The sequence below is a fragment of the Staurois parvus genome, unplaced genomic scaffold (genome assembly GCF_062004578.1).
Source record: "Staurois parvus isolate SC_StPar_1 unplaced genomic scaffold, SC_StPar_1.0 ptg000011l, whole genome shotgun sequence".
NCBI classification, from domain to species: Eukaryota; Metazoa; Chordata; class Amphibia; order Anura; family Ranidae; genus Staurois; species Staurois parvus.
In genome coordinates this window covers 18,874,471-18,890,922 of record NW_028317807.1, presented here as the reverse complement: position 1 = coordinate 18,890,922, position 16,452 = coordinate 18,874,471, and the positions used below count along the sequence as shown (strand labels likewise).

At 40.7% G+C, this 16,452-nt stretch overlaps 1 protein-coding gene across 1 annotated transcript; it reads right to left on the bottom strand.

Annotated features, from left to right (window-relative positions):
* Positions 1-4,612: 4,612 nt before the first annotated feature.
* LOC149473808 (gamma-crystallin-3-like) lies at positions 4,613-6,077 on the bottom strand. Its single transcript, XM_089671375.1, has 3 exons — positions 6,001-6,077; positions 5,252-5,494; positions 4,613-4,914 (listed from the first exon to the last, which is right to left on the bottom strand). Exons 1-3 carry the CDS (start codon positions 6,007-6,009, stop codon positions 4,639-4,641), a joined length of 528 nt encoding a protein of 175 aa, XP_089527501.1. The 5' UTR covers positions 6,010-6,077; the 3' UTR covers positions 4,613-4,638.
* Positions 6,078-16,452: the final 10,375 nt, after the last annotated feature.

Here is a 16,452-nt window from a genome sequence, read left to right as displayed (position 1 = left end):
AGAGACTGTGTTTCTCAAAGGGCTTCCTCCCAACTGAAGGCAGCTTAGTGCTCTCCCAAAGCACAGACAGGTGTGTGACTCACTACCAACACTGTCAATGAGCTGCTCCAGATCTTTATCAGGGATACTGTCAGTTTGATACTCCACATTAATAACTATTTGTTGGATCATGGACAAACTGTCTACTAGAGGCTAACCTTAACTTGGTCCTTCTGTCTTGCAAAATAAATCTTCCACAGCAGCAAGTACACCCTTGACTACAGGCTACTTTGCAGGTCCTCCTTCTGGCACAATAGAACTAGCGCCCATCTCTACTGTACACACAGATGTCTTTTCTGTTCAAGATGACAAGCTTTTTGCCCAACTATCTATTTATAACTTTGCTCCAATCAGAGGTACTATGCAGTAGTGCTCCATCTGCCCAAGGAGTTACAGAAGGACAGAATGGCACAAGCAGCAAACATGTAGCATCCTCTAGTGTGCTACTAGAATAGTATAGTGTATTGCAGGTAAAATCATTGTGTATAACTCATGGTAACTATGTGAGTCTGTGATTGAGGTTGGGTTATTGCAGGCCAGCTGGATGACTTAACAGGTTGTGGCTCTTTCGCCTCTTACTGACTCTGGAGGACCATCGAACCATCCAGAAGTCGGTAAGCACTTAGGGGTGGAGACCTAATCTGCGTGTTTATAGGTGTCCAGCCAAGATTTGGAGGCCCTGGTAGAGTGGTGGACTGGTCGATAAATATGGGAGAGTCAGGCTGACAGAGGAGTCTGGAGTTGGGTGGAAGATAGAGTGCTGAGGAGACTGTCTGTGCCTGGGAAGGGTCCCCTAGGTTTGGGGGGGCAGCCTCCAGGCTGAACTTGAGCTGGCTCAGGAGGATACATTCAGCAGTGAGGCATGAATGCGATTGAAACCTGGAGCAGCAGGGAGCAAAGAGGATAGAGTGAGTACAGCAGCACTCTCTGGGTTCTACAAGGGGGAAAGGCTGCCACACGTGGCAAGCTTTCTAAGGACAGCACTGGGCTCAATCCTTCCTCCTTGTCCCAGGAGATCTTCCAAGCAGCCAGGAGGGCTGATGGTGTTTGCAGGCTGTGGAGCTGGGAGCAGCTCTACAGGGGGATTGAAAATATCTCTGCAGTTACGAGAAGCTAAGCTGACTTTTGAGGGGCTATTAGTTCATCATCCATATAAAGGGCTGTTACTACTGATCCGTAACAACTGATGACTTTCAAGAAAAGAACAGTCCAGGATCTGCCTTTGTACATAGGAAGGAAGTTGTCTCCCTTTCACTGATTCAAGCCAACTGGGCATCCCATAATCCCTATTGCTCTGTTCAAGTTATTTCCCCTATTAGAATAACAAAAACAAGCCCACAGACTGGTTACTGTCTCTTGGTTGCAAGTCTGTGTGAGAAATACTTTGTGCCTGGCTGTGCAGAGAGAGCTTAGGTGTAACCACAACCCATCGGCCCTCATGAGGGTAGAGCTACAAGCACATTGCATATTTCACCTTTATCCACACCAGTCTGTGACATCACAATATTATTAATGACAGCTGCATGGGAGCTTTACGGTTCTCGATGGACATAATATACATCTTCCCCAGAACACGCCTTGTGTGTGCCCCATGGGCCATGCTGCAGCACAATCTGTCAGTGGATGACAAATCAGTGTACTGGCCTACTGCTGGTACCATGTGATTGTTGTGACCAATCACATCAGATCACGTGACAATTGTACACAATGGATGGCTTCTATTCATGCCATTCATTGTGTACTACTCTGTTGATATCTGTGATTGGTCACAGTGATTACATGGTACAGAGGGGGCCAATCACAACCCATCTGTACCATGTGATTAGCTGTGTGCAACAATTCATTCAGAAAAAATGAACAGTGAACAGTGATTATCATTGTTATAAGCAATCATAGTATGTAATAAAAAAGAAAAAAAACAGACTGTCATCAGACAGTATCCCTGATCACTGCCACACCAATTATTGTATATGATGACACGGTACTGCACTGATGACAGCATGTAAAAGAAAATTATGAAAAAAAAATTACTACTTTTTTATTACAAAAACTCACCATTAAGGTTAAGGCAGCAGTGGATAGTGGCAAGATTGTAATAGGAAAAGAGTCTTGTTTCTTTTTTGGCTTAAAAGCTGGAGTACTTGCAAGTGGTTGCAGGGTGCTGACCAGATTGTACTGCTGGTTGAAAAGTAACAGTACTATGGAGCATAGAGGAAAAGGTAGAAGAGGAAGGGGTCTGAGAGATTGTCATGGGTAATGGAACTGTAGGGGAAGCCTTCAATGGGTTAAAAGCAGAGGAGATGCCATTAATGAAAGCAGAGTACTGGTATACAGGAGTTAAGGAACATTGTGGTCAGGTGCAATGCTTTGGCCAATCACAATGCACTGTCAGGACGCAGTGCATTGTGGGGCGCATTGGTCGAATAGCCCACCAAACACCCGTACTGTTTGTGTGTTCACGTGTTCACGTTCGACTCAAACATGCAGCCCACCATTACTCATTACTATAACTTGTAAAGACAGAAGTTTGGCTTCTGTGTTTACAAGTGCCAGCATGTCTCCCAATGGCTCCCACAGATTTGATATCAGATCAAGAAGCTCCTGCTTGAAGACATTTCATTCAGAATAATATAATTTTACACATATATATATATATATATATATATATTTGTCTCCATATTTTTACTTATTCAGTTGTTTATTTCTACATATGATATATTGTGTATGAGTTAATTCCACCATTGATTAATGTTTTATTCATACAATCATGTTCATTTTTGTGATTAGTCATCACATGTATGTCTGGGGTCTTTGTTACATATAGTTATATAATTTGTTTATCTACTTACCTTTTATGCATTACTTTCCTAAAGGCTGGTGCACACGGGTCAAGTATCGTCTGGTATTGGCTGGTTCAACAGAAACCAACTGATATTCGGTACAGCAGCTTGTCCAATAGAAGCCGGTTTAAAGACCGGCATTTGTCAAATAGGCATGCTGGAAAACCAGCATCCGATCACTGCTTGCAACCATTGGCTGTAAGCGCTGATCAGTGTGTTCTGGGAAGGGCAATCCCCCTGTCAGAATACAACAGCTCAGTGGGGAGATTGCAGCACTAAAATCGCTTAGTTTGTATGTTAACCTATTCATTTTTTTTTTGTTTGACCTGCTGGATTGAATGAAAAAAAAATTGGGTGTACCTCATATAACTGTCTGGTATTATCGTGATTGTTTTCATAGTCTCAAAATGGTAACGCTCAAATGCCTCCCAAACCTATGTCAGTCAGATCAGCATGTGAGTAGACTGGTGCAAGAAGATCTCTACTATTAAGCCCCAAAAAGGGCAAAACATGTCTGAGGAGTTCTCTACAGGTGGAGAACAGGAGCTGAAGCCATCTTTTATCCATCTCATTCATATTTATGCAACAGGGAGTCAGTGCCTGTGTGCAGATGCCCACCATTTTGTTGATGTTTTCATGAGCTGTTATATACAGTGTTTCATACATATCCACCCACTAAACATGATATGTATATCACACTTTTTTCTTTATAAATTATGTGGTAATGCATATTATGGGTTCACATGATCATCTATTATTATTATTATTATTTATCCACTTTTAAGACAATATTCTGTGTTATTGATAGAGTTTTATTTGGTGTTTTTAATTTGGTTAAGTCTTATCTGCTATTATTTCCCTAGGGAGGCATTTGATGATAGCCCCCTTAGGCTTCCATTTGATCATATTATTGCTATTAGAGTAGATACCACAGCTACTGTGCAGCTGCCACCGAATGGGTGTGAACAGGCCTCTTGTCTGAGAGGTATTAAGTAGACTGTGTGTCATTAGAAAGTTCAGATTGCCAAGAGGGTGGAAAATTTATGTTCTGTTGTGGTGGTGCTGAAACCCCCTGTGTGGGTAACCTTGTGAGTTGTTTTGAACTTTAAAAAAAAAAGTGTGCCAAAGATCCTGAAAATTTACTTTCCTGACTGGACTAGACTTGATTAAAAACACTACATTTGAATTAATTCCCACAATGGGTATTAACTAGGACAGGAATTGAGGGAAGATTTGTGCAAAGTGTCCACATACAGCCAGGAGCGGACTCACAACTCATGGGGGCCCCGTGAATAGGGGATCATGGGGCCCCTGTGTCCTTGCCCACACTCAAAGCACACCCAAAAATGCCTATAAAAGGTACCAGGGGCATTTCATGGGGCCCCCTAATGACCCCGGGCCCTCGGGCAGTGCCCGAGTGCTCGAATGGTCAGTCCGCCCCTGCATACAGCAATATAAAGACTAGACTGATGAATAGTTATAATCTCTGTCAAGTTTGTATTAATCCTCAAGTATTTGAATATAAAGTTATTTGAATATAAAGTCCATGCTCTGTATGGTGTTTAATATGACTATTATAGAGAAGACATGCCTAGGTTAAGTAAGGCACATATGTCACATTTACTCACTGCCTCATTGTTTAACACTAATAATTTTATTCCACTAAATTTACATTTGCTTTAAAAAGCATAATAGTATCCATCAAAAAAAGCTAAATAAAATATGCCAGTTAGTATAATCCAATTTTTCCAATTTTATTTCACATCAGATAATGAACTCGTCTGAAGGAACCAATTCTGGAGTTGGCAGCTCCCCAGTCAGAGTATCTCCTGTATTCTCCAGGTCTCAAGTAGTATTGACGTCCCCTATAGTTGGGCTCCTCATAGAACATCCAATGACCATCAAGGACTTGGCATGAGTTGATATCATGATAACGGAATCTCTCATAGACATGAGGACAATCTTCACTGAATTCCATCATATGACCTTGGAAGTCTCCTCTTTCATAGATTTTCACTTTAAATGGACCACGATGCTACAAAAAGACATAAAAATGTATTAGTATGAGTACCAGTCACCACTGAGGACTGAAACAAGGACTTATAGTAAAGAAATAGTTGTTTAGTAATTAACCTTTTGTTTGTTACTTATCTTTTAGTTTTATATGGATACTAATGAACCTTCAAAGATAGATAGTGCAAACAATTATGGACCCAAAACCAGCATATTCTAAACTATGGAAGTTTCAAATATAAACTATTACATATTAAACATGCAGCATCTTCACTTTTTATTAGTAACAATATCTGCCTATCTATCTATCTATCTATCTATCTATCTATCTATCTATCTATTTATCTACTCATACTTACAAGGGGAGCCAACCGGCAAGATTTAATGGAATCATTGAATCCAAGCCATTTCTGGAAATCAGGGTATTCTCCCTTCCAAAGGTAGTATTGGTAACCTCTATAATTGGGGTGTTCATAGAGGATCCAGTTTCCACTGTCTACACGGATGGAGTTGCAGCGGTTAAAATATGTGGTCATATCGGAACAGTCTGTGCTGCATTCATAGCAGCGTCCCTGAAAATTTCTGTCCTCATAGAAAAAGATCTGCAAAGATATAATACAGCATTATGTTTTGCCAATTTTTAAAGCTTTGCTTTTGATGGTGATCAAATGGATAAGTTATTGATAACATGTTAAATGTTAATATAAATAATAGTCATTGTGGTCTTTTAGGTAAAACTCAGTAAGGACTGTTGATATGCCTTCTTGTCAAACACAGCCACTTCCAGTCAAACAAGCTGTATAACAGGAAACAAGAAACACAGCACAATTCATAGTAGGTCAAACACAGCATCTGAACTGTTGTGTAGTGTTCTATTAAAGTCAATGGCATTTTACTGACTTGCATTTGATGTGTATTTCATACTCACATATAATGCAGGTAAACAACACAACAGGTCATGAGCCCTAACTCATTTAATAAATAAATATACCTTACAATACAAATCTGTCACCTGTTGGTTTGGTAGATATTATAGTGATTTCCTTTTGTGACTTTTTAAAGAATGTATAATATTGTCCTACAGAAATTAATGTAAAAGCATCCTTACCTTTCCCATTGTCAAGTGTAAAAGTGAAGATGTAATTGATAAAGTTTAAAGGTGGAGATGTAATTGATTACTGCTGTGAGAACAGCATCAACATATATATATATATAGTGCTGCATAATTTAGGAGTAGGACTTTTTTTTGTCCAGTAAGGAGAATGTATAGATCTGTTTATCTGTTTTGTTTGACTGTGTGATTATTTGAATGTTACAATTGTCAGTCTATGCTTACACACGTTCATACCAAAGCCTTAGCTACAGAATACAGTTACAGCACAATTGTTTCAATTCTGAATAAACCTATTCTTTTAGAATATAAATGGGATGTATGCTAGCATAAAGGAACCATAAAGAACAGTACATTAGACATTTCAACATGATCAGCTAAACACAAAACCTGAGCAAGTTTTATAGTTTGGTGGAGCATTTTAAAACAAGCTCACTCCATAGAAAACAGGTAAACCTTGGTTTCAGGAGTTTATTTGGGCCTAATTTCTACTAAGATTGAAGAGAAATGTATGTTTACCCTTTTTTAAAGCACATGTAAACTCAAGGCCAATAATACATAAATAATTTGTTAGTATTTTAAAATAAAAACGTTCTGCATTGATTGTGTATACAGTTATGTTTTTATATGTCCACAGGCCCTGGGTGTAGAAGGGGAGCTTCTTCCTTTCCACTGATCATCAAGCACTGGTGCTGGGAGTACAATTATGGCAATTACCAGGGCAGAGGGTACATGATGGTACATGAGGGAGGGACCAGCTTATTCCTTCAAGGTGATAAAGCTATGATGCTGGAGGAAGAGACTTCATATCACAATTGACACAGCATTGTAGCTCAATGGCAGCAGTTCTGGAAAAATACTGATAACACAGTGGGTGATTGAAAGAGTTACAGTGTCATTACCCTGTAACAGAAAGTGAGGTGTGCATACTGACACCGGTAATATCGACACTACCACCTAGCCATATTACCGCTAATGCTATGGACAAATTAGAAAGCAGTTTTCTCATTAAAGCCAAAGTGCTTTCAACTTGCTTTAGCTAGAATTTCATTTCCCAAAACATGTGGCCAGCAACAATAGAAATATGCTCTTTAAAAACACATACAGACAGTTTTTGGTGTAGTGTATGTGGGCAGGGACAGACTGAAAAAATCAATTGCAGCCAGCAACAATCAGAAAATATCACCTGTGAAAAAACACATGCAGCCTGCTAAGACTGTAGTGCATTAGGAAAGGGATGGACTGTGAAAAAATTAATTGCAGCCGGCATAAATTAGAAAATATGTTCTGTGAAAAAACACATGCAGCCTGCTGTGACTGTAGTGTATTAGGGAAGGGATGGACTGTGAAAAAATTAATTGCAGCCAGCATAAATTAGAAAATATGTTCTGTGAAAAAACACATGCACCCTGCTGTGACTGTAGTGCATTAGCAAAAGCATGGACTGTGACAAAATGAATTGCAGCCAGCATAAATTAGGAAATATGCCCTGTGAAAAAACACATGCAGCCTGCTATGACTGTAGGGCGTTAGGAAAGGGATGGACTGTGAAAAACATTCTAGAGCATGTTACACCCTAAATATGAGTGTAATATGTAGCATGCTTCCAAAGGTGAACATATCCTTTAATACATACTTCAAGCAATTTTTTGCAATATATGTTAACACTTTAGTGCCATACATGTGGTGACCTTCAGTATGTTTATTGCATGCTATTGTTATAGAGTACACCTTTGCAATATGTGCACTTTTGTGATCTCTATTTATTGTATGCAACTATGACTTGGGTCACTCCAGTGCAGGACTCAGTTTGAGTTACTTTTTAGCTGGGTCTTTCAGATTATATTGGCACCAATGGACATAGTTGTAGTTTTTGATCATGTTAATGAGTTCATTGTATATACAGTCATGGCCGAAATTGTTGGCACCCTTGATATTTCTCCAGGAAATCATGTATTTCTCACGAAACGTATTGCATTAACACATGTTTTGCTATACACATGTTTATTCCCTTTGTGTGTATTGGGACAAAACAAAAAAAGGGAGGAAAGAAAGCAAATTCGACATAATGTCACACAAACCTCCAAAAATGGGCTGGACAAAAGTATTGGCACCCTTTCACAACTGCGGATAAATAAGAATGTTACAAGCATGTGATGCTCCTGTAAACTCACCTGGGGCAAGTAACAGGTGTGGGCAATATAGAAATCACACCTGAAAGCAGATAAAAAGGAGAGACGTTCACTTAACCTTTGCATTGTGTGTCTGTCTGTGCCACACTAAGCATGGACAACAGAAAGAGGAGACGAGAACTGTCTGAGGACCTGAGAACCAAAATTGTGGCAAAATATCAACAATCTCAAGGTTACAAGTCCATCTCCAGAGAACTAGATTTGCCTTTGTCCACAGTGCGCAACATTATCAAGAAGTTTGCAACCCATGGCACTGTAGCTAATCTCCCTGGTCGTGGACGGATGAGGAAAATTGATGAAAGATTGCAACGCAGAATAGTCCGGATGGTGGATAAGCAGCCCCAAACATGTTCCAAAGACATTCAAGCTGTCCTGCAGGCTCAGGGAGCATCAGTGTCAGCGCGAACTATCCGTCGACATTTAAATGAAATGAAACGCTATGGCAGGAGACCCAGGAGGACCCCACTGCTGACACAGAGACATAAAAAAGCAAGACTACAGTTTGCCAAAATGTACTTGAGTAAGCCAAAAGCCTTCTGGGAAAACGTCTTGTGGACAGATGAGACCAAGATAGAGCTTTTCGGTAAAGCACATCATTCTACTGTTTACCGAAAACGGAATGAGGCCTACAAAGAACAAAACACAGTACCTACGGTAAAATATGGTGGAGGTTCAATGATGTTTTGGGGTTGTTTTGCTGCCTCTGGCACTGGGTGCCTTGACTGTGTGCAAGGCATCATGAAATCTGAGGATTACCAAAGGATTTTGGGTCGCACTGTAGGGCCCAGTGTCAGAAAGCTGGGTTTGCGTCCAAGATCCTGGGTCTTCCAGCAGGACAATGACCCCAAACATACGTCAAAAAGCACTCAGAAATGGATGGCAAAGAAGCGCTGGAGAGTTCTGAAGTGGCCAGCAATGAGCCCAGATCTAAATCCCATTGAACACCTGTGGAGAGATCTTAAAATTGCTGTTGGGAAAAGGTGTCCTTCCAATAAGAGAGACCTGGAGCTGTTTGCAAAGGAAGAGTGGTCCAAAATTCCGGGTGAGAGGTGTCAGAAGCTTATTGATGGTTATAGGAAGCGACTGATTTCAGTTATGTTTTCCAAAGGGTGTGCAACCAAATATTAAGTTAAGGGTGCCAATACTTTTGTCCAGCCCATTTTTGGGGTTTTGTGTGACATTATGTCATATTTGCTTTTCTGCCTCTGTTTTATATTTGTTCCAATACATACAAAGGGAATAAACATGTGTATAGCAAAACATGTGTTAATGCAATACCTTTTTTGTGTGAAATACTTGATTTTCAGGAAAAATATCAAGGGTGCCAACAATTTCGGCCATGACTGTATGTGCTCTTTGAGACAAATGTTGTCATTTTTTTCAATAAAGTTAACCAGATTTGACTATTTCCCTGATGCAGTATTTAGATTTATTCTTAGTAGCGCAGATTTTTTTTTCTTTTGGCATGTAATTTTGGTAGTGCTCTATCAGATAAAAAGCATGTTAAAGTATTCCACCATTTTCTGTTTGCATCAGTGCTTTTCACTTTCTTTCACCGTCACACTGTGCTATTATTAGTATTACATTCAAAGTGCTGTTACTGATAGCATTAAAGCATAGTAGCACATTATGAAAAACTTACCTTAGAAACGAAGTCCTCCAGCAGCACACTGTCACTGTTGTAGAGGTTACCATCTTCACCCAGTCTTCCTTCCGATTTACAGTCTCTGGGCATTTGAATGGCCATTTGAATGGCCAGGCCATAGTTCCGGCACAGCATTCTGCATTCCATGCATACTGTATGGCCATGAATGCAGAGTATACATTTTGGAGCTATTCATTGTACTTACAGGAAATCTTGATTATAAGCTTACCTGTAGGTACAAGTGCACTCATAGCGTTCACTACCCCTTTAATTAAAAAAAAACCTCTTTGGCCATCGCATTCTTAGACTGACTGTGCTGATGCTTACTCCTATCTGTCACAAAATAGATAACATTGGTATTGGGGTACACCAGCAGTGAGTAGGTGTCAGTGTTAGGACTAGAGAGAAGAATGAGAACATTAACCCCTTTACACCCCAGTAACCCGCATATGCAGAGGCAAAAAGCTGGGCTTTAACACCTACACACCTGGTATATGTGTCACTGGGTGGGCAGTATTTATGTGCTAGGAGTAAACTCCCTGCACGCTTCTAGCACAAAGACCAAGCTGCCCAAAAACGTCTCTCGTTCCTGAGAAAATATTGGTAGCCAGCAGGACTGGCTTCTGATCATGTGACCACTGTGACAGCCAATCACAGTGGTCACATGTTCGTCGATCCTTCCTGCCCCCCTGGGTGTTAAGAACTTTTAAAGGGGGTGCCAGGGTGGGTAGGAAGGGGTTAAACAAGATTGCTGCTTGAGTATGCGTTTTTTTGTTTTTGTTTTCACCAGATATACTTACAAAAAAAAGTGTTGGGCATGCATAGTTAAAGGAAAGCTTCACCTAATAGATTACCCCTTCATCCCCATCATCCCTAGTATATCCATCAGCCCCACAATATTTGCTTTGCATTCTTTCTCAGCACTGCAAAACCTTGGCTCTCAAATAGTCACAGCTGGTTTGTGCATCCACTGTGCATTTACACTATTTGCTTGCTCCAATATTTATTCTTATATGGGTCATACTCCTATATACAGCATAAAGTAACAGAAACAGGTTGACAGGATAAGTGTATGAGAGTTTATAATAAAAGCAACACTTTATAATAAAAGCACGCTTACATCTTGCAAAGGCTTTACTCCAGAGGCAATGAGTAAGATGGTCATAGAAGCAGAAGTCCAGATGATTTAACCACCAGCTGAAGGACAGTCCTTAATCATGATATAAGAAAAATATATATAAATAATTCTGTGCTGCCAAAAATAAAAGTGCCAAATGTGTATCACCCTGCTGCAAACACCAAATGTGTGTTCCTCACATCAACCAAAAAAATTGAACAAAATAAGAGTGTTATGCTGCTATAATTATACAACAAATTAATTAATTAATATTCTTGTGCAAATATGAATCACCTTCACTTTGAGATGCTGTTACCAATTCAATGTGAACCACCACATGTGTTGAATTGGTGGACTCTCGCCTCATTTCCTTGACCTAAAAATTATAATAGTCTAAGTGTAACAAACTGATCCTTGGGTATATTAATCAACCAGGCGTCAAAAGGGCAGCTATGTGTGGGAGTCAGTTTGTTGAACGTAGAAGAAATTGCACAACATTAAAATGCTATGAAGAACAAGCAAACAAATAGGAGAGATTTATTAATAAAGGAAGGCCCACTTCCTTTATTGAATATAAAATGAAGGAAGTGTGCCAGGTCAAGAGAGAATTGTTAATTGAAGACAAAATGAAGCAAGATAAAAGAGACATGAAGGCACACATTATACTTGACTACAAGTAGAAAGTATATTTAAAAGACACTGGTCGGACAAACATCTTAAAGAAGTGCTACCACATAAGCCTCAATTTCTGTATATAAAAGCACTGACCATTAGAGATGTAGTGCTACCCCCCACAGGAGCCACTTGCCTGATGTCCCAGTTTTCCCTTTACTCGCCTCTCAGCCAGGCACAGTGTATGTCTTCAGACAAATACACACACACACTTCTTCTCGTTGTCTTCAATGATCAGTCTAGGGCAGTGGTCGGCAAGCCGCGGCTCGCGAGCCACATGCGGCTCTTTACACACTTTAATGCGGCTCTTTGCCCAGCAATTGCCCATTTGCCCAGCAATGGGCAAACTACGGCCCGGCGGACCTTTTAATCCGGCCCGCGGAGCGTGGCAAACATTGGCTGTCAGGATGTAGGCGGGGCAGCGTGACGAACTCCTCTCACAGTCCGCCCTGAAGACCGGAACGGCACGGAAACACGGCGAGAGGACCGCGCGGAGCAAAGGTAAGTGAATTGACACAATATGGGGAATGAATTACTATAGGGGGGATGAATTACTATAGGGGGGATGAATTACTATATGGGGGATGAATTACTATAGGGGGGATGAATTACTATATGGGGGATGAATTACTATGGGGGATGAATTACTATATGGGGGATGAATTACTATGGGGGATGAATTACTATATGGGGGATTAATTACTATGGGGGATGAATTACTATATGGGGGATGAATTACTATGGGGGATGAATTACTATGGGGGATGAATTACTATATGGGGGATTAATTACTATAGGGGGGATGAATTACTATATGGGGGATGAATTACTATGGGGGATGAATTACTATGGGGGATGAATTACTATATGGGGGATGAATTACTATATGGGGGATGAATTACTATGGGGGAGGAATTACTATATGGGGGATGAATTACTATAGGGGATGAATTACTATATGGGGGATGAATTACTATATGGGGGATGAATTACTATGGGGGATGAATTACTATAGGGGGGATGAATTACTATATGGGGGATGAATTACTATGGGGGATGAATTACTATATGGGGGATTAATTACTATGGGGGATTAATTACTATATGGGGGATGAATTACTATATGGGGGATTAATTACTATGGGGGATGAATTACTATATGGGGGATGAATTACTATGGGGGATGAATTACTATATGGGGGATGAATTACTATGGGGAATTAATTACTATATGGGGGATGAATTACTATGGGGGATGAATTACTATATGGGGGATGAATTACTATGGGGGATGAATTACTATATGGGGGATGAATTACTATGGGGGATGAATTACTATATGGGGGATGAATTACTATATGGGGGATGAATTACTATGGGGGATGAATTACTATGGAGGATGAATTACTATATGGGGGATGTATTTTCAGTTTTAAAAATGTGGCTCTCAAAATAAATTTCAATCGTGGTTTTGGCGAGATTTGGCTCAGTTGAAAAAAAAGGTTGCCCACCACTGGTCTAGGGGATGCTTTGTTTTTGAAGTTTATTGTAGAACAGGGGACAGGGATGGGGATTGTAGTTGAATACTCCAAATCAGAATTATTCACACTGAGGACATCTCGCTGATCCCTTAGTAGAATACTGTAGAAGTCTTGGCTGACAGTAGATAGCAGACTTCCCTGTAACATATATCAGCAAGTAGTTTTAGGAGTGAGCAAAGTCTCTTTAGCAGTAGTAGTAGTTACAGGGCTGAGCTCCTTAGGCACAAGCTAGTTACGACTAGCCAGTGTTTCCTTTTTTACAGACCCACACTGACTATCAAACACCAGGGGAGGTAGCAAGAACACTGCGTCCTCAAGTTCCTCAAAGTCAGTACTCACAAGGCCCAAGGATAGAGTGGATGCCTCGACAGACAACTCCCCTCAGTCAGCTTCTTGCAAGATCAGGGTCTCTCTCTCTAGCTTCAGGCCCTCAGGTCGACCCACCTGGGGCCACATGGCAGCAGTTGCCAGGCAAGGCAGCCTGCCTCCAGCCTAGCTGGTGAAATCCACTCCTAGGAAAGACACTGAACCCATGTGCTCTCCAAATATAAATAGCACTACCAGCATGCAATGGGAGTCCCTTCTCCTGCAATTGGCCAGGGCTGCATCCATATTCATGCTGTTCCTTTGCCTAGTCCCTACCCATGTTCTGGAAGGCTCTCATAGCATCATGAAGGCGGGCAGAACTCACACCAAGTCCAACAGCACCTGAGCAGACCTAACTAATCAATCACAGTTCTCTGTTAAGCTGAATACCACACTGAATTTACCTGACAGCCTCTCTGGTAAATAGAGAACCACAGCTATGCTTAACCTAACTATACACATCCTAGCACCTGACTAGAAGGGTGCTACATTGACAAAGTAGTGAGGAGTGTCATAGACCCAACAGAACAGAGAGAATCCACAAAATAATAATGTATTTATTTGTTGTATAATTGTAGCAGCGCAACTCTCTTATTTCATTCACTTAATCATCACATGGCTGACAAAAGGGTCCTGCATGGATCTGAAACGTTGCACTTGTTCCTTTGTGATGTGATCAATCTGCAGTAAAAGCCTTTTTTGACCACATTTGGAGATCCTCGTTGTGCTGGTGAGTATGTACATTGATCAGCAGCTGTTGAACACAGGACAAGATGGAGGGTTGGCGGCATCTATGGCCAAAGGCTTGCACTGTTGATAGAACGAAAGGATGTCACACAGGATGGTGAGCTGCTACTCGTAAATAAAAAACAATGGATATTAATTTTGTCTAATATAGTCCTGCACTGGATCACGCTTAGAAATTGAATGAATTAAACATGAACACACGCACATACACACATACTGATTCATAGAAGGGAAGAAAATAAAATAAATGAAATGAATAAATTAAAAAAATTATAAATACATAAATGTAAAAAAACAGAATACCTACAGGGAGCATGCACGTGTGTGTGCTTGTGTGTGCAATTATAATAGATAAATTGATTCAATAAAAAACATAGATAACGTTATCTCCTGGATAGAAAACTGGCTAAAAGATCGTATTCAAGGAGTAGTGATTAATGATTCATACTCTGAATGGTCTAGGGTTGTCAATGATGTACCCCAAGGTTCAGTGTTGGGAGCCTTACTTTTTAATATATTTATAAATTATATAGGGTCCGGGATTAAAAATCCCATTTCAGTCTTTGCAGATGACACCAAGCTTTGCAGTGGAATAACGTCCTTACAGGATGTCTTCAATTTACAAGCCGACCTCAATGCACTGTTTAATTGGGCAACTATGTGGCAAATGAGATTTAATGTTGATAAATGTAAGGTTATGCACTTGGGGGCTAAGAATATGCATGCAACATACATACTAGGGGGGTACAACTGGGGGAATCAATGGTGGAGAAGGATCTGGGAGTTCTGGTAGATCACAAGCTTAATAATGGCATGCAATGCCAAGCTGCGATTTCTAAAGCAAGCAAAATCCTTTCTTGTATTAAAAGAGGTATAGACTCCAGAGAGAGAGAGATGTCATTTTACCCCTGTACAAATCATTAGTAACACCTCATCTGGAATATGCAGTTCAGTTTTGGGCAAGAATTCACAAAAAGAACATTGGGGAACTGGAGAAAGTACAGAGAAGGGCAATTAAACTGATAAGAGGCATGGAGGAGCTCAGCTATGAGGAAAGATTAGAGGAACTGAATTTATTCTCTCTTGAGAAGAGGAGACTAAGGGGGAATATGATCAACATGTATAAATATATAAGTGGCTCAAATAGTGAACTCGGTGTAGAGCTATTCACCCTGAGGTAATCACAGAGGACAAGGGGGCACGCTTTACGTCTGGAGGAAAAGAAATGTAATCTCCAAACATGGAAAGGTTTCTTCACAGTGAGAGCTGTGAAAATGTGGAATAGACTCCCTTAAGAGTTGGTTCTGGCCAGCTCAGTGGATTGCTTTAAAAAAGGTTGGATTCTTTCTTCGATACACAGAATATAACTGGATACTAATTTTTATAGGTAAAGTTGATCCAGGGAATATCCGATTGCCTCTTGGGGGATCAGGAAGGATTTTTTTCCCTGTAGGAGCAAATTGGATCATGCTTTGCTGGGTATTTTTGCCTTCCTCTGGATCAACTGTGGGTATAGGATTATAACTTTTGTTTTTTAATGGTGGAACTGGATGGACTTTTATCTTTTTTTCAGCCAGACTAACTATTATGTATTAACAATTATGTAAGTAATCACATGGGAGGATGGACTCCACAACCCACACTCTAAGAACCCTCATGGTGTGTCACAAAGTATCTAGGGGCACTGTGGTCTTCCCTACCATCCCCAATGAACCTCCTTTGCTCTCCAAAGTGGACTTTAACAGTGCAAACCATGCAGCCCACATATAGGGGACCACAGGGGCACGAAAGGCAGTAAACCACATAGTCCATAGCATAAGTGAAAAAAAAACTTTGATGGCCCCTAAATCTCTTTAGTTGGTGCTGGACAAATCGGTACATCTTGCACCTAATTCTTCTGCACTGGAAAATCCCATGTGCGGACTCCGTCGCCGCGGCTGGCCGGGACCTAGTGCCCGCATCCCTGCATGAGACGCCGCACTGCGCCTGCGCCGGGACAAGCGTCGCGGCGATCCCTGACAGCAACCCTGCCAGGAGCTTGATATCTGACAGGAAACCTGCTGTCACTAATGAGGAAGAATACATGCTGCTAATAAAAAGAGAAACCTGAAAAGCTTAAGTAGCATAAGACCAAGGAAAGCCATTGAAAGCTGACGTTATCAAAAGTTT

Coding starts and splice junctions, on each gene's coding strand:
- LOC149473808 (XM_089671375.1), bottom strand. Junction 4,915..5,251: donor CTTGCCGGTTGGCTCCCCTT/GTAAGTATGAGT, acceptor GTCTTTTTGTAG/CATCGTGGTCCATTTAAAGT.